Source organism: Falco naumanni, chromosome 5, assembly GCF_017639655.2.
Source record: "Falco naumanni isolate bFalNau1 chromosome 5, bFalNau1.pat, whole genome shotgun sequence".
NCBI lineage: Eukaryota > Metazoa > Chordata > Aves > Falconiformes > Falconidae > Falco > Falco naumanni.
Genome location: NC_054058.1, coordinates 1,308,173 through 1,332,458, shown reverse-complemented (window position 1 = coordinate 1,332,458; position 24,286 = coordinate 1,308,173). Strand labels below are relative to the sequence as shown.

The window sequence follows — 24,286 nt, the reverse complement described above, 5'->3', positions numbered from 1 at the left end:
CAAGGAAACTAACCTTAAGAGCAACAGTACCTCAGAACTGGGGTGAAATCATGCTGGTACATGCCAGAACCTCAGCACAGCAAAGGCAAACAAGGAAGTTGTGGCTGCTGCCAGAATTCTACAGGGCAGCAGAGAGGGAAGGGAAAGGTCCGAAACCTGAGTGACAGAGCGCTTTTATCTGCTCTGGAGGGGGCAGATACTGAGGCAGAATGACACCCAGAAGGCTCCCTCAGGGTCAAAGGAAAAGACTTATCAAAGAACAGTTAATTTTCAGGTAATAGTGATGAGGCAATGGATAAATTGGGTCTACTGAAACTCTAATGGGTTCGTGATCATTGCTTTAACTCCTGACTTCCACAGATGTTTTGCTCATACCATACGCTTCTTCAATAAGAGCACAGTAAGGATTAATGCCAGTGCCGCTGCGTTTGGATTCCTGCTCTCCGAGCCTCAGGATGTTCTCCAGCCCATTCAGTGCTACTTGCACAATCTTTGAGTCCATTACTGTAAGGAGGTCACACAGTGGTTTGATGCATCCCAGTTCTACTAAATACCTGAAAAACACCACATGGAACCCAGTAAATTGTCTGCAAAATTATAACTGGTGTAGCCATTTAAGCACTAAGCACGAAGGTCTAAAAACCAAAATGATCAGGTAAAATACCAACTTGACCAGAGAAACTGGAGAAACTATAGACACCTGTTATATCTAGTCAGTTCTGCTGAAACAATGAAAATTACCTTCTCTGTCTGTCTCTCTATATATAGACATGAAATAGTAATTTGATTTTGTAAATTTAATTTATAATTCTATAACTACAGTTTATAGTTTCTATTATTAATATCAGCTATACTAACTTTAGATACAGTTTTAAGATTTCATACAAAATTGCATAAAAGCATGATGTACTGGTATAAGTTAAACAGGAACAACGATGCACACGATGCCCTTGTTTGAGGGGCTGAGCTGTTCCTCTTCAGACTGCTAATGCACTTTGTTACGCTGTACAACAACCACTAAGGGATTAGTTTTAAAATTGCATTTAACTTTTTCACAGAAGAGAAATGGTTCAATTAATTAAAAAAGTATTACTGAAATACTTAAGTGATTTCTCCCTGAAGGAAGGAATGGCTCATTCACAACTCAAAAAGACATGGTCTCTCTGGATACCGAACACTGGAAGCATACATGCAAGGATTTCCATTCTCTAGGTTATTATTTCGATTTCTTGCACACATACTAATTCACTCAATTGCACTGAAAGAGTTGAACGATTTCATACTTGATCTGTTCAGCAGAGCCTCCAGATGTTGCATTTGTGATTGCCCAAGCAGCTTCCTTCCTTGTCCGAAACTCAGCCGTTTGTAAAATATTTATAAGAGCCGGAAAGATATGGGCATCTATGACCGTCTGCAAAAAGAAATGACATGTCAGGGTTATACTAAAAATTAGAAATAACTCCCTCTTCCTGAGCTAGTTAACGTCTATGCTCAGCACAACACATTAAACAATCACATTACTTATCAAGGGGTTAAAATTCAGTTTTCAGCTTTACATTCAAAACCCTAGTTATCGCCAGGGTCTGCGCTTATCCCAAAACAATTCAAAATGCTTTCAGACTGAAGTGACTGCTGTATCTAATGCGCTACTTAATCACACTCTGACAGCAAAAGAACGCCATACCTCCCCTTTTTTTCCAGGTAGTGAACCACTCAGCTATTAAGTCAGTAAACCACTAAGTCGTTAAGAGCCCCTAAACAGAGAAAAAAACTTCCTAAGCCTGTGTGTCAGGCTACATCTCCACTGGGCAGACAACAAGTAAGGCGAGAATGCACTGTAAGAACTCCTCAAAAGAAGCAATCACCAATATATTCCTTCCTGATCAAAAGACAAAACAACGGATGATTCACTGGTATCGGTTAACTGCTTAGCTCAGAATGTAATTCAGTTTCTAGTAACTTCCTCTGGTAGAGCCTTTTGCAGCAAGACCCAAGTAAAACCAGTTTAGTTTCACACCTATGACAAGGATCTGAAACACATTTATCACTGAAAGAAGCAAGGGCTTTGCATGACATTTTTAAGCTACCCTTTTAGAAACATTAAGTCATCACAGAACTGAAAGGCAAATTCAAAGAAAGCCAAAAAGATCCTTTTCAAGGAGCTCTGCAGAAGAAAACTGAGAGATGACAGTGAAAAAATCCCAACTGTTTGATATTTCTTTTACTCTTCCCGTTTGTCCCGGCACTTTGCACATCCACGCTGCCTACCAGTGGTACCAGCAGCCCCCCCACGCTGCCCCCTGCACTGCAGGACCTGCACTTCCGCGCAGCGATCTGGGGCCTCAAGGAAAAACACTTACACTTCCATCATGCCATGTTATATTAATTTTTACTTTGCAAAGAATAGTTGGCAAAAAGTCCTTAACTGAAATTTTTGAACAGGAACACGTGCTTTTGAGCATCATAAACAGAAGCTGCCTACTTAAAATAAATAAATAAAAGATATCTTCAGAAAACAGAATGTTTTCCCCCCTGACATATTTACTGGGAAAAAAACCAGGTAATTTTTAAAAATACACAAAAGCAACACACTGTAAGGGTATGTGGAATGCAAGAGCTTCATTAAGGTTATCAGATCAAGGACCTTTCCAGCTCCAAAGGAGATACAAATAACAGGAAATAAATAAAACAGATGGTGACACAAACCTGACAGACAAGGGCTAAGAGACAATCACAAGGGAGGAAAGGCTCCAGTTACTAATTAATGGGCCATTAAGAAACTACTGGCAGGGCTCTGCAGCCAGTCAGCCGGGACTTTACCACATAACCTCCCCCTCTAGCTAGCAGCAGAGATCGGCATGACAGCATTGGGGCCAGGAACCGGATCAGAGCTCAGCAGAAAACCCTGTGTCTGCAGGGCCAGCACCTGGAGTGGGTGGGGGTCTCAGCATCAGTAGCCGGAGGGGCCGCGGACTAGGGAGCATGTTTCTGGGGTGCTCAGAAAAGGTGAATTCAGGGCCAACACCTGGTGTCAGACCTCGGGGGAAGGGGCCCCTGCAACTGGAGCAGATGAAGGTCCCAGCAGCTGCCACTGGGGCAGGATCACAGCCCATAGGGCCCATGTGCCTGGATGCAGCAGGGAAGCTGGCAAGGATCGCAGCACCTCCGCTGGAGCGGGGCTGCAGGTCCTGCATGCCTGGGCACCAGCCCCATGCAACGGGGGGATTTATGTTATCCCCCAAACCAAGAGGGGGGAGTGGAAGATCACAGCGTACATGGTTTGCTGTGATGCCAAAACAGCACAGAGTAACTGCTCAGAGACAAATTTTGTCTTTAAGCAGCAAATGTATTTATTTCATGAAATGCTGGGGAACTAGCCAGTTCACATGGAACAAACTAACTCCAAAGTTTTCAGTGAAAAAGTCAGGTAATTATTTATACAGTTTTCATGAGAGGTTACAACATCTTTACATACAAATTCATTTGATTTTCACATCTAATCATTGTATTCATAATAGGCGGGGTTTAGGTGGAGCTTGAGGTGGAGTCTTCTAGACATCTTTTGGGAGGACTTTTGGGTGGTCATTCCATTCTTTGGCCTCATTCTTGGGGGTTGCTCAATCTTCCTCACTTAAACCTTTCGACTTTCTTTGTTCACCGATCTCCTGACTCATGGTCTCCTCCTCTCCTTCAGGTGCCCACCTTATCTTTTCTAATTATTCTGAGTACATTCCTTTACTTTAACATCATCAGTGGAAGGAAACAGGCCATGCCATCTCTATCTTACCTCAACACAAACAGAGCATCACCCAGAGCATTGTACCAAACTCATCCTGACTAATCTTTTTAAGACCTTGCTCTGTTTCAGCTGCCATACCGGACTAGGTAGTAAGTAGAAGCCCCAGGATCTGGGCAAGGACAGAGGGCAGCGCTGACATTCAAGGGGTCTGCAAGTGTGGGGATGCTTGAGACAAACACGTCCATCTGTTTGCTCCCAAGAATAGAGCTGAACTAGCCAGTGAGTAGGAGCCAGGTATAACGAGTTGAGAGCTCAGGATCCAGCCACAGACAACAGATGGGCAGAAAGCCCACACTGGCATTCAAGAGATTGTGAATGTGCATGTGTGCTTGTGGAGAGAGCGAGGGCATGTGTGTTTTCACCAGCGAGCTTCAGTCCTGATCAGCTGGAGAGGAGGAAGAGGACTTGGCAGCCTGCACTTACGTTTCATGTGAGGCCAGGTAGCGCTATACAAGGGCGTTGTTGAGGTGGAAGCCCTTGTGAGAACAGTGTGTTACATGATGTTAAGCATTCTGTACCAAAAAAGCTTGATACAGATCTAGGATAAGATAAGGGCATTACTATTTTGGTATTCTAGCAAAGAACATAAAAAAAAAAAAGAAATCTCATTATCACTTCTTAAATCCTCTCCCCAAAAGCAAACTTTTACATGAGATTTATTTCCTTATAAAGTGTCTTCTTAAAAGCAACTTTAGAAAGTACTAAAATCAGAGTATGTTACATGATAGCATGGAACTAAGTCAGCACATCTTAGCTCGCAGGCAGTAACATACTTTAAGAACAATGGGAGGGCAGCAAGTAGGAGAATCACGGAAGATTGTTACTGCTTTCCTCCCAGCTCAATTTTAAACTCTTGGCTTCACTGCAAAGACCGGTGCATAAAATTGGTCTTCTCAGAGTAGGGAAATGTGCATTTGAATCTTTTCAGAAGGAACTGAATCCAGATCTCATATCTCTTGTGTGAGGGCTCTTACTTCTAATTCCACTTATTTTTGTTTCTTATTGTATTGCATAAAAGGCTGTGGGCATCTTGTTCAGTTTCTGCGCTGCAACGCTATATACAGGCTATCTTCACCCAAGCAGAACCGGCTAAGGCACCACGATGAATTACAGCCTCTCATAAGGCACTTCACTGAAGGAGACTGGGTCAAGAGAGAAGCACATGATCAATCACCGTATTTTTGTTTCCTACTGCTTGACATGCAATGTAAGTGTTGTCACCACCTCACCCGAACATGAGTCCCAGGTAAAGGTACTTAACTGTACATCTGCAGTACTGCAAAGTTTTTTAACAAGCAGCCTGCTGACAGTTGAAACTAAGATCTTAGATTAAAAAAAATAAAAACAAACCCCAAACAAAAGAAACAACCAAAACCCATGAACTAGGTCAGAAAATAGTTTGCTTTAGCCTCAGTACCTTCACTAGATTCCAAAAGCCCAGTTAAGCTCAACAAGGGTGGAAATATTAGAGCATCAATACAGCAGAAGCACTAGCAGCATCTACTACTTACACCCTATGCCTTGCAACCCTGCCCACAGCAGTCACTTGTGAAAGCAAACTAGAAAGCCCAAGGATTCCTAGCTCTGTGCTATTTTATGTGGGAACCACCGTTATTGTGGAATCATGCCATGATTCCCTTTCAGTTAAATTCCTTCCAAGTGACAAAATAGTACACTACTGAAATAGAATTTGGTTTTGTTTTCTTCTTGAAGAAAAGCAAACCTCTGGCAGAGCAAAACTCTTAAGAACTGTGGCAGGATGAGGTACTTAACACTTTCTAAATCCTTAGAAGTTTTAATCCAAATGACCTTTTAGCATTACTATGCTATGTGTGCCTGACACGTGGAAGTTCATTGAAGACTAAAGTAATGTAGTGCACATAAAATGCTCAAGGAAAGGACAGCTGTCAAACAAAATGAACACAATTAAGGGATTTCAGTTCAACAACTTTAAAAACATGGAAAAAATAAAAGAGAAATGAAAAAAATCATGTTGTAAACTTAGGACTGATGTACAAACTACTGCAGAGCTCACACTGTCACCTGTTCAAATGTTCCACTGTTCCTCGAAAAATGAAAAGTCACTTATCCACTAATGAAAACAGCAGGCAACTGCTTCCTACCTGCCATAAAGTAAAGGATGTTTAAACATTCTTTTTGAGCAGTCGACACGTTGTAACACTCGCACTTACACACTCTAAATGTGTCAGGAATTTTTCAAGGACAGTAACAGTAGGCCAACAGGGTAACCAAAACGTGAAGGAACACTCCAAAACTGGTATCATTTTTAGCAGTTTTATATGGATTTTTTGAATCCAAATTACTCCTGTGCTTCTGTGTAAGAACAAAACATACTAACATCCTGCTTCCACAAGCAATCAACAGCAGATGCACAGGAAAGCGTAAACTCTAATCATGCGGATTCTTCTTTTTCTCCTTTCTATGTATTCACAGCTGCAGCAACACGTTCCAGTTACACTACACCAGTATGAGAAGGTATGTGCTCGTTTGTCCTAAACGCAGTGCCTAGCGATTTCTCTGACGACTCTTCCTTGATGCATTTTGCTCAAAAAACAAAGAAACATCATTACTTGTTCACCTTCTCAGATGCCACTCAGGTCTCTACAGCATCCTGCCACATGTCCCTTTGCTTGCCTCATCGTCTACAAAGTTGTTCCTCATATGGAATCCAGTTGTCACTTTATGGTCCCTCCTTAGCACCCATTCCTACCATAATCTCTGAGGACAGATCTACACAGAGGGCAACAGTGAAGATTTATACAGGAACAAGAATAAGGATTCCTCTTTTGGCTTTTTTTAATCCCTTTCCTGATGATCTTTAGTATTCATATTGATTTTAGGCTACTACTACCAAGCACCGAGGTGGTATCTTCAAAATACATTCAAAATGTCTTTTCTGCATAATAGGTAATCCTAAGACCATCCTTTAATACATCAAACTAACACTAAAATTTTTGCCCAGTTGCATCCATTCGTATTTGTTGGAACTGAACTCCATCTCAACTTGTAACTTAAGAGTCTTTCAGAAAACTGATACTGAATTTTAATTGAAATCTGCATTTTGAAATAGAAATTGAACTGAATTGTAATGCTCAGTCCTTCAGCAGATCTGGCCCTCACTTTTGAAGCGTCAACTTTGTGTTTGTTTGGTTTTTTTAATTATTTTTCTTTTCAATTAGATGGTGTATCTTGTGCTGTGGCCCTCCAAGGGGCCTGCCTCTTTCTTGGAAAGTTCTATCCTTCTTACATGTTTTAATCAAGCTTCTTTCACTTTGTAATATTTGATTTTTAAAGCGTGAAGCTAGATAAAAGTGAGTTTTGAGAATCTTATTACATCTTCATGGATGTTAGATCTAAATACATTGTACTCACTGTTAGAAAGCAGGTCTTCAGCAGCAGTATATTAAATTAGTATTTTGAGCTGGTCAGTTCCAAGAGAATTTGCTTCTCCTCCATTGGATTCCCACAAATAAATCACTTGTGGTATGCAAAACTGCACATAACCATTTATTATGCAAGTGTTGGCGTTGTGTGTCTATATATGATTCATCACATAAATGTGAAAGCAAACAAGTCTTACAGCCTGGCTGTTTTCCTGCTCCTGCGAGCTCTCTCATTACCTTTTAACAAATCCACATTACAGTCACCACCCTAGCTAGCAGCTGCGAATACAGCCCTCTTGCTATCATCTCCTCCTCCTGGCTGGAAATTTCAGTTCATAAAGGCTTCCCAGTTACCTGCATTCCAGTTACCCTGTTAGTATACTGATTCAATTTGCAACTGCTTTTTAAATAACATAGCAAATATTTGTAAGCCAAAGCTACCTAATATGATGGCACGAGTACAAAACAACTGCCATCTGAGAGCCAGGAAGGAAGCACTTCGGATCTTAGTTCTAATGGACTTCTACGTTGTTGACACAAACACCTAAGCCTATAAACTCCTAACTGCTTATAAAGCAAACTTCTACAGCCAGTTCCCACAAGGTTGCTACTGCTGTCAGGAGGAACCTGCACTGTAATGAACAGCACCTTGCTGAGGCATCACCAGCTTCCAGGGTCTGCCCCACAGTAAAAAAAAAAGATAAGACTATACACTGCTGACTGCTGAGGTTTTCAGGCAGAATAAAGGAATTAAAGGTATTCTAGCTCTGCTGCACTCAGTATGGTATGATGTATGAGATTCAGCACATGTAGAAGCCCGAAAACAGATTTTTTGTACTTAAACAGAAACTTAAACCTGAAAGAGATTCACCTTTGACTTTCGTTGGTCCTCAAACAAGTATGGCCTTGTCAGCAATGCCATATTTTGCTCCTAATCGAGACATTTTTCAAGTTCTGCCACCACAAACAGCACATGAAGATTTTAGACCACTTGTGCAAACTATGGCATAAATCAAACACATTTTATATCTGAGTAATGTGACACACAGTTTCCCTGTGTAAACCACAACTCTGTATGAATCACGTCATTCCTTTTCCCCACATTACTGTGGTCTTTTTGAAAAGCCTCTGAAAATTTTTAGGTTGTATCTTTACCCCAATTCATAAACATGTATTTCATTCCAGAGTTTTTAAAACTGACAGACAATGTATCATTTGCTCTACTTGCCCATTTCAGCAAGGATAGGAAAGCCTAAAGGAGGAAAAATATGGCACAGACCCTGTTGCTACCATGCCTAGCCATACTCTGGTTTCCAGACGTTCTTGTGAGAATTTAAGGCATATTAGAAAAGAAGTGATAGTTTCTTAACCTGCAACAGGAGAGAACTCCTATGATGTCTTCACTGTCAGATATGGAAGATTGTGTCTGATGTACTGCCTTTCATAGCTTTTCAACAGGTTGCGAAGTTAAGACAGAACATTTTCTGAGGTATGTGATAGCCTTTCATACCCTTCAGAAGGGTCGACAGTCAGGATTTAGCTTCAGCTGTGCAGTTCTCCTTCTGACTCCCAGGAAGATGTAGTTCCCCTTCTCCCTGACTGGGGAAGCTATCCACTGAAGTACAGCAAAGCTGTATACAAACTAGGAAATTAACAAACAAAAACTATACTTAGTGACAATCATGACTGCATCAGGATATATACATCCAACCCAAACCTTAAAAGCACAGAAATAAAGAGGGGAAAGACTACTGTATTCCACCACACTTTGCTGCTGCCTAGGCACTGCTGATAACACACTCAGAAAGGCTTTCACTTCCACTTTTGATGGGGAAAAAAAACCAGACCTCCTGTGCTTTAATAAGAGCTACAAAAGAAAGTTCAGCACTTACTTTCACACATCCCATGCATGTTAACTTATATTGCCTTAACACTAGAAAGAGTTTACTCGATTGTGTTTGAGTGCAAATCTAAGGGTGACAGGCTGCTGCCTTATCTTTTAGAAATGGCAGTGAAAGCCTCTGGAGTGTGCTACCAACCAGCGCTGCAGGCAGTGTGAAAGCGGAAACGAACAGAGAAGTCCTTCCCTCTAACTTTGTATTTCTATACTTCAGAGTGGGTGGATGGAGGGAGTATAACCCAATGCAATCTTAAACAACACTAAATATAGCTCTGTCTGTTAATACTCGTTAGGTAAAATACCTGTTAGATTTATCAAAATACTTGGGTGTGCAGAAGGGATTGCTAAATTAAGACGAGCACTACCCAAAGTTTCCACAGTATTGTAACATCCTGACTAGTCTGGAGCCGTAACCCACTACTCGGATCAGCTGGTAACTTGCCATAATGTGGTTTACTATGCCAGGCAGACATTTAACTTTCAGGAAAAAAATCACCATGTGCTGAAATTATTCATGTCTGATTTCTGGCTAAAGATTGTGCATGCTCAAAATCCAATTAGTATCAGAGGCTGGAAGAGATTTGGCTACAGTCTGTGACCTCTAGTAGGAGCTATCAAACAATTTGGAGGGACTGAGGAGAAAGGAAAATAAATTATTTCGTTTAGAGCTGCACCTAGTATTTTAGAATTCCTTCTGTACGGAAAACCAATTCTCAGGAAGTAATGTTTGAATTCATCACAATGTGCAATTAATTTAGAGAAAGAACAAACTCAGATGAAATATTCATCTGTGAACTCAGGTAAATCAGATATTCTTCCCAGACAGGAATCACTCTTTGTTCTCACAACCACTAAAAACACAACTAGGCTTCTATTCTCCATTTTAGCATATGACCATCTTCAAGAAACACTTTACCAAACCACATTTTCCAACTTCAGAAATTATTTTAAAGGGGTTTTCAGCTCAAATGTTTACAGTGATTTTGACATTGATTTGACATAGGAGTTGTCTGAAGTAACACCTCAGAGAAGGGTTTTCTGAGAAAAGCAGACTATCAGCCCTTTAGCTGGAAGGAGGTTTCAACACACCTGGTACCTCACATGGCATTCTCTAGGTTGAGACTAGAAACTAAAGAATTAAGAACCTTTCTGGAATTTGTTACACATCTGTGATGATAATTCCCTTTCAACACAAGATAATTGTGTTGAAATTGTGCAATTGCCAACTTGGCTTCCAAGAAACAGCAGCCTCGAAATCTCTGATCAAGCACATTGTAAACATTCTCCAGTGTCCTTTACTTCACAACTTTCCTCTAGCAGGCCTCCTTTTGCAGTTCTCAAAATCCCAGCCCCATGACAGACATAACTGTTCTGGTAATTATATTGCAAATTATTTCCTGCTCAGAATCAGACACTATCTTTTTAATGTCTTTTATACCTGCTACATATATTAAATTGGGTACGCACGTAGGGCAGTCAGCGTTTCATTATGTAGCATGTGCATGCTCGGGGTTCCAAGGCAGCTCAGTTACCCTGAACGGGGCCTGAGGGATTCTTAAATGGAACTATAGGTTTCACTTTTGAGAAGCTGCTTCTCACATTTTTTTTCCCCCAGACTTCAGTAATGCATCAACATGCTTCCAACCTCACCTGTGACATCCTAAGGCAGCTGCTTTAAGCTGGGTTCTTTTATATATATATGTTTATTTTGGTGATTTGTTTGACACTGTTTTCTTCCTGATGCAATAACCCTGAGAAAACAAGCCTCTACCCATGCAACCATGACTATTTTTTCTGTGCATTTAAGAGGGGGTTTTGTACTTCTAAAAGAATCATCTGCTAGAAATGAAGGTGCAATACTAATGGCTCATAGCATTAATTGCCCTCTCCCTGCCTTCCCACCTCACCTTTCCAAGCAATTCTGATCTGTTCTCAGCAGAAAGGGGGCTGATCTAAACTGGTGACAAGACACCTCAAAATCTTTAAAAACTACTAAACACATACACATAGAAGAACCTAACAATTTTGTTTAGCTACATTAGGCAAATTTTAATGAAGGAGAGATTTCATTCTTATTTGTTTTCAAATAAAGATGTGACAACAGTTTAGAAGACAGAGGATTACTAAGGGTATAGTTAAGATTCTCCACCTAAAGCCTTACTTTTACATGTCGGAGTAGTGGATACCAGGCACAAGAATACTGTGCAAACAAGGACAGGCACTTACTCCTTCACTTGAACAGGATGACTTAGTACAGTGAATACTTATGTAGAAGTCACAGAAGTAAATAGACTATTGAAATAGCTTCTGGTGCACTAGAATTTAAGTTACCTCTAGGACTCTTCACAACTGTACCTTCAGCAGATCAAGAATACGAGAACAGAGATCCTGAAGTTTTGAACAAATGCTCTAATAACAAACTTTACTTTCTGTTGCCACTTTCAGTACTTATTTCTTTATGGAATGACCTGTACAGATATCTGATTTTCTCAAGCTCTTCTTTTTTTTAAGTCTGCAGCATTCCTATATGGTTGTGCAACCTGAAGCAACTCTCTGATAAACTTGGGAAAAAACACAGAGTTAAGAAAATGTATTGGGCTGGACTGTTGTGCAGAAAATACTCTTAAGACTTCCCAGGAAAAGCAGAAATGGCTTTCTAGAGACAAAAAATACTTCTCCCTGTTTCTAAGGTGGTAGTAGCATGGCTAAACCAACGGAAAGACTCTTCATTGCAAGAAAAGCAAAGGCAAAAACATTTTTACCTTAGTACAAGCAGTAGTAACTACCTTCTCTGCACTGCTAATTGCACAGTAACTAGAACTGCTGACGCTGGAAAATACAGTGGTACAGTTGCTGATTTTACACAGTACTTTGTTAGAAATTCAGCTAATCCACAGATTAACACGCAAGCCACAATAAAGGCAGAATCACAATTCTTGGAGCTCTACCAAGGTTAGATTAAGTAACCATATCATTCTCTATATCCAACAAAAAGCATGCTCTTCAGCGGTAAAAGTAAAATCTTGACTGAGAAAGCCAGAGCAAATACAAGTGTAGGAGGCTTATTTGCTCACAGTTGCACTTCCATCTTAGCCACATCCTTACATCAGACAAGGAGAACCTACACAGCTTTCCACCTTCACAAGTTCTGGGGTTTTGCCTACTCATTTCCTAACATAAGCATCTCTGGAGTTAGATGAACATTTGCTCTTAATTCCAGCGAGCTTAGCAGAGGCTGACTTATCTTCCACAAAAGCATTAGCTTTATTTCCTATGGCTTCTGAGACGAAGACCTCATTCAAGGTGTTAAGGCTTCCTGCTGCCCCTTCAGCAGCTGGATGGCCCTTGGAAGGGAGAGTGTATAACCAGAAGATTGCAAGTACCACCTGCAAAGGATGTAACATACTTTTTCCTCAGGAAAAACATGCAGCCTTCTTACAAACTCCTGCAAGTTTTCTGCAGAGAGAGAAATACTTCGATCCCCTGGGTGCTGAGGGTTAACCACTTCACACTAATTCTGATCTTATAAAGTGAATAATCCAGAGCCATCAGATACTAGACTAGCAAGTGTCAGGCTGCCTTCCAAGGAAAACGATATGGAGGAAGGAAGTACTCCTCAGCCACTTCTGCCAGTACATCACGGGACTTGGTTTACTTTGTGTGAGCACGCACTGTTTCTGCCTGGTTACAAATGAGACAAATACGTATCATGTCCAATATTTCTGCTACTTATTTCTATTCCTCAAAGAATAGCTATCTCCAACTGGACTCCCGCGCATCCTCTGCAATCTCTGAAAATTCTCTCTGCATCCAGCGAGGGAGAACAACATTGAGAAGCATAACTTCAGAAGAATTAAATTTGATTTACACGAGACTTCCATTCAACTGCCTTGAGGGGAACTTTGTATATTTATCAGGCAAAGGCTGGTTTCACTACAATCTGGTTTTCTATCACTTCTAAAAGAGAAGGAATAAGGCACTGGCCTTGAAAGCCAAGCAAATATTCCCCTAGCATAGCTGTTCTGAGAAAGCTCCATATCCAGGAAAAAAATATATTTAGCAGCTGCTTCTTTATCTAGTCAAAGAACTTTTCTCTGGGGAAGAGATGGTCAGTGTCTTATTTATACCATCTGGAGACACTGAGCCCAGACTCAGAACAAAGATGTGGTCCTCTGGAGGCCTAATCGTAAACGGACATAAGGGAGCGAGACTTTCCTTTGCTTCTGTGTGCCATCACTTAAAATGACTGGGGTACAAAAACTGGTATAATCAGAAAGAGTGAATCTCAGTGCAACATGTCAGATATCCTCCTCCTTTGGCTAAGCACAACTGCTCGTATCAGGAATTATAAGAAAATATAAACAGAAATAAAGTATTTTACAATGTAGGTGTCCATATCAGGTGATGAAGTCAAGAAACATGTAAAGTTATTTGATTCTCAAAGTTTGTAGCTTACTTTTTTGGGGCTTGAGAATTTCTGTGCCTTAGTGATTGTCAAAGGCATGAAGCAAATTAGTTAAGACAAGGTTTTCTTGAGCTTAGCCTCATTTTGTAATTCTCCAGCATGACTATCTTCCCCCCTCCCCCCCCTTAGAGTCTATAGATGATTATAAAATTACATAGTTTGAATTTGAGAGATGACTGGGGCATTGAAATATTCAATTACACACAAAGCCTGTAATATATTTTTGCTCGTACATAGTTATGTATCTGTGACTGCATATATATACAAATAAGCACTTTATACACAAAAAACAGTATACTGCCTGATGTGTGTTTCTTCTAGCCTGCAAGACAAATATTACTGATCATAGCTGAAAAGGTTACCTGGATCTGGGCTCTGTTTCCAGCTGTTATATTAGATATTGTCCAGCACGCTTCCTTTTTGATAGATTCTTTTGGGCTGCTTAGCAAGTGCAGTAAACTCTGCAGGGCTGAACAATTCAGAATTACCTGAATACAAAAGAAAAACAAAACAAACCACACCTTAGAGGTAATTTAGGATAAAGAATCACAGGAACAAGGAATAAGTTGTCTTCAAAACTGTAAAAGCACACCCCATCAGACGATCCCAAAAAGTTAAAAAAAAAAACCAAAAACAACAAAAAACTCACAAAACAACTAACAAACAAAATAAAAAACCAGCAAGAACTAAGAAGCAAATGTTGGCAGGAAAGCTACGAGCAAAACAGCTGAGTAACTCAGGTAAGACATCATGCCTTCATTATGATTTCAGTGTGACCTGAACACAAGAAGATACTAAGCCCATTATACCCGAAGAAAAATAAGATTACAGAAAACAAGACAACAGAAAAATGCTGTCTTTTTGAACAACTGGATCTCCAGCTACTTCTGTTTTCCACATCAGCTGGCACAGTGGGGCAGACTGTTGCCAGTGCTGGGTCCATTGACATCATAAATGGGCAATTCTTAACTAAAAAATTGTCCAGAATTGTCAAAAATTGCAATTTCACAGAGCAGAAGAGTTGCAGGCAAGTCTGCATTTCCAAAATCAAAATTTTGAGTGCCCGAAGTACAAGAGAACGTACCCCAGAACAGGGATGTTACAAGACAGAATCCTCAATTAGGTCATGTGACAGTGAAGGGCTTTTTGCCCCTCTAAAAGGGCATAACAAGATTCAATGACTGAAAGATTAATATTTTTTTTTAATTATTATATTCCAGCTTCTTGCAAGTTAAAAAATTGGAAGAACCTGCCAAGAAGCACTGTAGTTTTGCTTTGCATGGCAAAAGCAGACAGCTTAGAACAGCGTGGTGCAGAATGAGAAATTCTTCAACATGTCAGTGGAGGTCAAAAGGATGGCAGATTCAAGCTAAATTATAGTGATGACTTCTGATCATGGAATCTCTGGACTGAATCCCCTTGCTCATATCCACCACCATTTCCCCCCCCACCCCCATATTCCTTAAACCTTTCTACTCCACATTAAGATTAAAAAAAGCAAATACTATAGTTTAGCATTGTATTGGGTATCTGCTTCAAGTATTTTTTCTTCATGCATATCATCTAAGGTTTTGGCCATCTCCAAGCACTGGCAATCATTAATAGTTACAAATGAGATCTAAAGTAAAAGCAGGTTTGTGCTCTGAGGCTGCACAGAGAAGTTTTCAGGCAACAGTCTTGCATTCATATTCAAAAACGTTTCAACTACGAAAGCTGGACTACTACTATCACTGAACTACAGAATTCCAGAAGATAATATTTATCCAAACCAAAAAACAAGCATTGGAAGAAGCCTCAAGATTAGGAGCCTAGATTTTAACTTCTGCATAATTTACATGGAAGGCGTAATTAACACTTTTAATGAGGAATCATAAGCTTTGTGTCTCTACACCTCACTGAAGGCATCCTTCTCCACACTCTTCATGCCGTCTCACACCTCTAGCTGCTACCACTGCCTCCTGGATGTCCATTTCACTGCCTCCACTGCACACACCTCCCCATTCACAGCTGCTACCACTTTTTGATCCCATTTCTGCCATCAGTTTACTAAAATAACAGCCCACGACAGCAAGCCTCTTTGAGCCTGTCACTTCAATCCAATTTGGCTGTGCGTGTCAGGCAGCTCTGCACCACACAGGCATGCTTTTTAGTTTGTGATCTAAGATGAAGGCCAAGAGTCAGTAGAGTTTCAAGAGCATTAGCCTACTCTGTACTCTTCCTCATTACCAACTGAGCCTCACAAAAGGGTGTCAGAACGCACAAAGTGGGAAAAAGCGTTTAACATGAGGTACAACAGCAGAAGACCATAACTGGAGCTTCTGCTCTACATGCAAAAACAGATTGCCACCAGCCAGTGGATCACAGGTAGTGTATATGCAAGGCATGGACTCTCTGCTCCCACAGATGTTAAAAACTGGTGGGAGCTGCTGCCTCTCGCAAAACCTACCAAGCAGCAAGGTGACAACCTAGGGCCCCTGAAGCATCATCTTTCCTGGCTCCCAGTCTAATTTCAATACAGCAGTGAGAGTCACTGCCTCCTGCCAACACTTCTCCAAACATGTGCCCGACAACTTCATACCATCTGAAATCTGACCAGACACTCATTTTTGGTATATTACTCATAGACTGTCAACACCATCAAACGTGATCAGCCTTCAATGGCCCTATCATACAAATCATTCAGCATTCACCTAAGAGGCAGGCTTGCTTTAAATAAACCAGAAAAAACAAAAAACAAACCAAACCCTCAAAGGGTACTGCATAGCTATATATAAATCCCAGACGTAGCTGTGTAAGAGCCACCAGCAGTTCAGGACTGAACAAAAACTATGAAAAGCATCACATGTTTTAAGGCAGTTAGTGTCATCAATCCTCCACTTTCGAACTTCAAAAGAAACAAGAGGAGTGCTTGTGAATAAGCTATCAGAACTGACAGAAAGATGAACTGCAGTAGGACGTGTGAGAAAGTGCATCCATACCTGGGTCTGGATATCATCTCCTGTGACGATGTTCCCAACAGCTCGTAAGGCAGGAGATACAACTTTGTAGTCATTGTGCCTGAAATTACCAAAGAAAAATTTGTGTTAACCATCCTGAAGCGTTTCCATCTTTACATCCTCAAGGAAGGAACATCCATCAGCCAGTGCAAAACTTCCCTGCTAAACCTGACTTAATTCTCACTATCTGAATCAGAACACTCTGACTTTGAACTAAAGGTAAGTCTTTCTAGGGTTTCTAAATATTCAGACCTTCAGCTATCATGGAGCAGCATAAAAATAAAATATGAAATCAAAAGAATACAAGTACTTCAGAGTATAGGCATCCTTGGGAGGGAAAAGTTATCAGCTTTAACTACAAAACACACATAGGTAGCGTGCACGAAGGCAGAGAATGAGACAGACAGAGGAACACGGATAGAAGGTGTGTGTTTAACCCATGCAGCTGTTTGAGCATCTTCTGTCATCATATGCATCCTCCCATCATTGTTAATCCAGGATTGGAATAGGAAGGGTGTAGTAAGGATTTTTTTTCTCAAATTAAAACACTGCTTCAAAAAAAGGTACCTTAGGTAATACATTCTATTCATTAATTGAGCATCAGTTTCGCTTTAACCTGAAAAGCCTCAATTGTCTTTTATTTACATCATTGAAAATCCTTATTTCTTGTTCTTAAGTAACTGAGTGTTCCATGTCCTTCCCTTAGACCTGGAGAAATGGCTTCGAACAAGGCCGGTCTCCCTGACCCCAACTCCCACAGCTACACTTTACTGACCAAAGTGTGAGTATATTTTTGCAGTAAGATTTAAGAAATTATTTACCTTTCAAGTCCCTGGTACTGTCAATTCTAGTAAATTTTACTATTTCTTACATTTCTATCTTCGATATCCTTCAGCAATGCCATTGGTAGGCAGTTATAACATGGAACAGAGAAAATTCCAGTGTATGTTACGAGTTTTACAAAAATGCAGCTGTTAGGTGCAGGATAAAAAAAATCTCTTCAAGAGAGCAAAACTAGTAGAAGAAAAGTTCCATTGTTTCTGTTAGTCATGACAAACAGAGAAGACTGAATATAGTCAAGTAAAATTAAAACTCAAATTTCGCTTTTGGAAATTACTACATTTCAAGACATATCTAATTAAACTTCCTATTGCTGGAACTTTGATTTTAGGGACAAGAGTGGATAGTACATTTTCTCAGTAGAAATTTCTTACATCAGCAATTCCACAAGTCTTCTGCAGACTCCTGCATCAATCACAGCCTGGATTTTATCATTGGGGCCATCAGACAAATAGGACAAAGCCCAGCAGGCATCAGCTAATACATCCGTATCATTGACAAAGAGCAGCCAGGAAAGCACACTAAGACAAGGTGAAACCTGTAAGACATTAAGAGGAGATACACACATTGTGCAATTAAAAGGGCCAGAAGTTCTATTAACATGTCAGTTAATGTTGTATGTGACATTATAGTCCTAGGCACCAGCACCTCACGGTTCAATACTCAAAAAATGTCAGACCTAGGCAGCACTTCTGTGCAGGACTGAGCTACGACTGCAGCTACACAAGTCAGAAACACAACCACCACACTCTGCTGACATGTTAGCTACCAGCAAGTACCACAGAAAAGCACTATGAGAACTCCTCAGCCTCTACATACAATGTCTGGCAACTTCAACCCAGACTTGTCTGCTAAGATGCGCCACACTTCACACTACAGCAACCAAGATGTAGAGTTTTGTTCTGCTGTGGGATGGTCATCTCTAGTAGAGGACAAGTATCAAAAAGCTAGGAGGTAGCTGTATTGAAACAGTGGTTGTGTGTCTGCCCAAAAGACTGAATACATCCACCAATTTCACCTGTAAGAAGCCCACACATTATTTCAGAAAAATTCTGAAATATTTCTTCTATTTAAGTTTCACTACCCTTATTGCTTATTTGACTACCACCTCAGAATGAATTTCCTTTCAAAAATCTCTTACCTTGGCAAAATCTGGGGGAGGATTTTTCCCTCTGCAGAGGTTGGATAGAGCCCATACAGCATTTCGGGTCATAGTGAGACGGTTCTGTTTTGAAAGCAATCTAAAACAAACCAACAAAAAATTCCAGCCTTTGATTTTTAAAAAGTTAAAAGCCAAGCAACCTTGTAGAGTCAACTGCATGAATCATTAAAATAAATTCAGGCCTACATTTAAACATACACCAGGGCAAAACATGCTAGGTTTATTTTTTAAAAAATACACCCTGAGGAAAATCATGCTTGATGGCTGGATACTAACACACGTGCCAGACACATTAGTCCCAGTATCCCAACAAGAACTATAACCATTACGCTGAAAGCACGTCCATTTAAATTGCTTAGATACTGATGTGGCAGATTAACAGTCAAAGGTGCAGGAACTGTGACAAAACTACTCTAAGTAGAAGGACGTGCAGGTATTTTAGGAGAATACTTGCTTCGCTGCGCTGCATTTTTATGTCAGTCTCAGACTATTAGCCCCACTTGTACACTTCTAGACTCTGGTATGTTAACTAGGAGAACAAAACATCCTCAGAAAACAGGAATGATCAGGTTTAGGGTTTCCCAGACAGGCAAGACAGCCACCTCTCTCCCAGCAAGTGCTGTTGACAGACCTCCTGTGCACACTGGCTCCAGCCCCTGGACACGAGAGCCTTGCCCACTGCGTTCTTGTTAGAATGGAATTCCAGACCACCCCAAACCAGTCTCTTCCCACAGTTTCTAATGGGAGGCATCCACACACCAACTGCAGGACCCACTTCTACTCCGTAAGGCACAGGGAGCCCCCAGTGAACTGTAATACCGACAAGGCACCTTCCTGACAACCGAGAGGTGACTAGCCATGGTGCTCTTCGGCCTAGAAGGAATGAAGTATGGTGCGACCTAGTTTTTTCCACAACTGTTAACAACTCAGTTTCTTTTTCTTACAGCCATCCTACACTGTACCAATGTCTTTATGAGAGCACTGGAGAACTCCACTGCTGCAAACAGTTTGCAAAGGACAGAGACTGAGTAATCCCAATTTGGACGTGACAACACAAGATGGTGTCACTGTTCCAGCAATCATAATAAGGTCCTCCAGCAGGGGACTGTTAAGATAATTAGCAGACTTAAGAAATAACACACAGCAGTAGGGCTAGAGACCTGGATTTGCTCAGCCTTAGTAGGAGCCTTTGTAAGGGGACACAAAACTGCTGCCTACATCAGATGAACAGGTGGATACAGAAATACAGAAAAGAGGAAGCCAGATCCTCCTCAAGGGTGCACAGCGACAGGAGAAGAGGCAACTGTCACAAGATAAAACCCAGAACATTGGGTTTTACCATGCCATGGTCAAATACTGCAACAGGTTGCCCCAGGTGGCTACGAAATCTACCTCTGATGTTCCAAATTTGACTGGTTAAGCAGTTGAGCAATCTAATCTGATCTCACCTGCTATGAAGAAAGGCTTTGACTAGGTGACCTCCAGAGGTTCCTCTCAACTTATTCTATGACTCTGTAATAAGCTCAGGCATCCACCCACTCTGCAGAGTAAAATAGTTCCAGCTTAGCTGCTCCTAAAACATGTTTCCATTTTAGCTCCATTACAAAAGTGGTTCAGGAGCCCCCATTAAAAAGTCTCATTATTCCACAATTAAAAAACAATAAAAATCATTATTCTTCTTCAAGGGAAAACACAAACTTCAGTCTTATCAGAAAACACGAGCAAAATTCTGGAAAACATATTAAAACAGACTTACTGCAATAAAGGGGGCAGGATATTACAGTCCAATACATAGTCTCTGCACATAGTGCTGTCTCCAGCAATGTTGCCAAGGGCCCATACTGCCTGCAATGAAAAAAAAAAAACAGTAATTGCTTTTATTCTCACAATTCTACCAATTTAGCGTATGTATTAGAGTGGAAAATACTCTGTTCTCACTGTTAGATCCTGGACAATGTATCAAAGGGGAACGTATTCTGGTTGAGTATTACATATGTACACCCAAGCTCATTATATGACTCAGGAGTATTTACACAGACCTAAGAGGAAGACCAAAACAGCCAACACTTATGTCTCCAAAGACTTTGCAGGCAGACATAACCTTGCTCTGTCCACAATATAAGAGATGAGCTTATCTCCTCAGGCTTAGTAACATACTAATTCCACACTCCTCCTGGTTCAGAGCTGGTTCAAGCCCAGACATTCATAGCACAGGTCAAGCAAGTTTCTATCTACCCAAAAATGTTTGTGTGGAACAGCCCATATTAGTATTTCCTAAGAAGCCATAAAAGCATGCGTTGTTTACACAGTCATATTAAGAATGCTGACACCAACCAAGATGAAAATGAGAATCTATATGCACAATAAACCAATATGTGGGATCAAAGAGTTCGGATGGGCATTGGCATATATCCTTTAAGAGAAAACTACACAAGACAGAATCAGCGTTGCCTATTAAGACATATGCATGCCAAAATGCAAGGACAGGTATTTTCTCCCTTTTACATCAGTATTAATGTAACCCTTCACTTTGAGAAGAAAAGATCTAAAATACCAGAAGATAATTAAAGAAGCATGAAATCTATCTTCTGTAGTATTATGAGAATAAAAGATTTAATTGCTTTTTATTCATACATTTGGGTCAAGTGGTGGTTTTGATACCACTGTCCACTAATATGAGAGCTGTAACTGAAAAACAGTAGTAGTCTATATGAAGTATAAAAAATATTTTATGAATTCCATTTGATTTACAGACAATATTTTGTCACACAAGAAACTGTATGAAACTCACACTTGCCATTTATTTCAAGTTAGCAGAGGTCTGTCAAATCAAATAGATACAGGTATCTGCTTATTTGGGAAGACCCATACAACATCTACACAACCACTGGAAATACTTCCAGTACTGCACAGAGAAGATAAAAAGGATTGCTTTTGTCATGGACAGCAGCTGAATGTCCTCCCCAAATTTCTCTTCAGTGGAAGACTATGTATTACTTGCAGAAAAATGTGTTACAGTGCATAACTATTTCTCCAACAGAACATATGTAAGTTCCCTCACACAAAGTAAGTACATTTTTCTCTCCATATCTCTACTTGAAATAAATTACTCCTCTAAAGAAATTGACAGCGTAAGCCACATTTGTTACCTAAAAGTAATTCTCAGATAATCTGAAAGAAACTTATTTATTCATTATCCATGCCAATTGATTTGTTGCACAAGCTTTCTACTGTAACACATTTCTAAATGGTGGCAAAAAGATGCTACCTTAAAACAAACAAACAAAAAAAAAAAAGACTCCAACCACTCTAGAGGCCCAAAGCCACTAGAAAATCCTGCAAGTGTAATACAGGTAGAAGCAGATGTATATAAAAAAAATGTAAACACAGATGCCAGCTAGATACCAAATAAAAAGATAGCTCCTCTGTACCAGTATTACCAGTAACACCATAGATAGATCAGAAGTCCCAACACTGCAAGTTGTTCAGAGACTAGGAGACTATTCTGGGGAAGGATTAGTTTGCTTTGCTCTTCTATTGTTTTCCAGGCTTCTGCTGTCAGCCACTGTCAGACAGGGCACGAGGCTATACCGACCTTTGCCGTGAAACAGCACAGCCATTACTACACAATGTCCTCCCAAAACTTATCTGCATCATGAAAATCTGTAATGCTTAGTATTTTACAACTGTTGTGACAACAGTTTATCTGACACAAAAGCATAACGTCGAGTCTGGAAGCCTCACGGACTCAAGACAGAAGGCAGCTACTGGAAAAATTTAGCTTAAGAGATAGAACACCACCTCCTGCAAGATGTCATTCGTATCAGAACTGGAAGAAGCCATGCCTGTGGCTCCCAGCAGTACCTGTATTTCTGCAGCAATCACAAGCCCAAGGAATGAATCAAAGATTTCAGCTAGTTCTAAATGAGTCTTGTGGGTCTTCTAAAAACATTTAGGGGTCAAAAAAGTTAGAATTTACAATAATTTCCTTTTATTAAACACGTAAGTAACTTTGTATGAAGATATAATCTCCTTGCCTGGACACCCTAACACATGTTAAAACACCCCTGGAAGCTGTATGTCACTTGTCTGTGGATTTTGTTTTTGCCATTATAGCAGTATCTATTTTTAGGGTTGACAGTGATAATCACTTAATCCAAGAATCCATTCTGACCCCGAATGACAGACTGGTTTTGCAACAGCAAATCTCACATCAAAAAGTCAGACCAGAGAAGTCAAATAGCATGTCACTGCTTTCCCGCTCTTGATTTTTTTTTTTTTTTTTTTATGGCAAAAGAAGTCTGGCCAAGTAGCCTGGTATCAGAGGACCTATCAAGAGAGGATGTTGCAAGAAATCCCTGCCATCCTATTAACTGATAGTACACAAGATGCAAAGAAATTGAAGTATCTTTAGAAAAACAGACAAGGTTTCATTTAACAAGGAAGAGGTCTCTCCTTAAGGAATTACTTCAGCTCTTCAGATAAGCGAGGAACATGAGTCAAGCTCATTTAAACTGTTCTCATCAGACAATGCCATAAATACAAAGCTCTGTCATGGCAACATGTGAACACTGACAAGTGTATTCAGGGTTTGTTTGTCTGAATTATGTTCAATGATTTCCATTGCTGCTTTTGTGCACTCCTCAAGATGCAAATGGCTTGCCTGCCATCACATTTTGGCTTCTTTCTGTACATCCCAAATGTTTTTATCTTCTTTTCTGGATAGCTGCAGAGGTAAAAAGGATACTTAATTCCATTAAATGTCAGTTTATTAAATCCAAAAAATACTTGACTCTAAAAAAATTCCATTTCAGTACTTTCCAATATCTACACCCAGACCCAAAGATGAAAAGAATGTGTAATTTTAAGATTTGTAGTTTGACTTTTTAACCAACATCTTACATAGCAAAGTTGTGTGTAAACTGAAAGTGTAAATGCTGCCTTGCCAATTGACAGCATCTTTTTTTATAAACCTCTACAAATTTCCATTTATTGCTAATAGTGGAGTAGGGATTGTTGCAGGTCTCCAGTTTATCAAATTCCAGTGGTTTTTTCCTGAAAGTGCTGGACAACTTCAGTAGCAACAGTAAAGTGCAAGTTTTGTAGAGTACTGTTGAGCCATATGGTGCCCTCTGTGAATAATCCACGTGCTCTCTGACAACCCTCCACCTTCCCCTGGATTCTGAAGGCCCTCAGCCACTACCTCATTAGGCCTCTGGATATTTAAGCCAAGTGCTAAACCAGCCACCAACAGTGTGTAGAGTCTGTGCCTCTTGGTGGAGAAGAGATATTATGAAGTCAGAATCAACGCTGTCTCTACTTTTGGCCACTGACTTGGGAAATGGATCTAATGCCGGGATGCAGATGGTGAAGATGAACTTGCACACAATGTGACTGGAGAGCGGACACGAGGAAGTACACCAGAAGGCCAGATTCCTAGGACATGACTTCTGCTACGAACCAACACAGTAAACACCTTTCTCTCAGTGGCTGGAGTCCTCATAGTTACTTATTTCTCACATCTCATGCACCCAAACAGAGAAAGTAGCTCATGCTCGTGCCTCAACTGCTCTTCACGATTTTGAATACTAAGACCTAGTTAGGAGAGCTGCTGATGGAAAAGCCAAACAGAATCTGGACACCAGATTCACAGATTCATCTGCCAAACAAACGATGGTCACCAAAAGAACAGCGATACAACCAGAAATGGAAATATGCTG

General features: G+C 40.4%; 1 protein-coding gene across 1 annotated transcript in view; it reads right to left on the bottom strand.

The window, feature by feature from the left end:
- The window catches only part of KPNA1 (karyopherin subunit alpha 1), a 54,284-nt gene that overhangs the window by 4,046 nt on the left and 25,952 nt on the right, over nucleotides 1-24,286 (bottom strand). The window contains exons 7-13 of the mRNA XM_040595339.1: nucleotides 20,323-20,411; nucleotides 18,546-18,645; nucleotides 17,779-17,942; nucleotides 16,547-16,625; nucleotides 13,931-14,056; nucleotides 1,284-1,411; nucleotides 376-554 (exon numbers count right to left, since the gene is read on the bottom strand). Coding sequence (XP_040451273.1) covers nucleotides 376-554; nucleotides 1,284-1,411; nucleotides 13,931-14,056; nucleotides 16,547-16,625; nucleotides 17,779-17,942; nucleotides 18,546-18,645; nucleotides 20,323-20,411 — 865 coding nt within the window. The remainder of the gene's footprint in view (nucleotides 1-375; nucleotides 555-1,283; nucleotides 1,412-13,930; nucleotides 14,057-16,546; nucleotides 16,626-17,778; nucleotides 17,943-18,545; nucleotides 18,646-20,322; nucleotides 20,412-24,286) is intronic.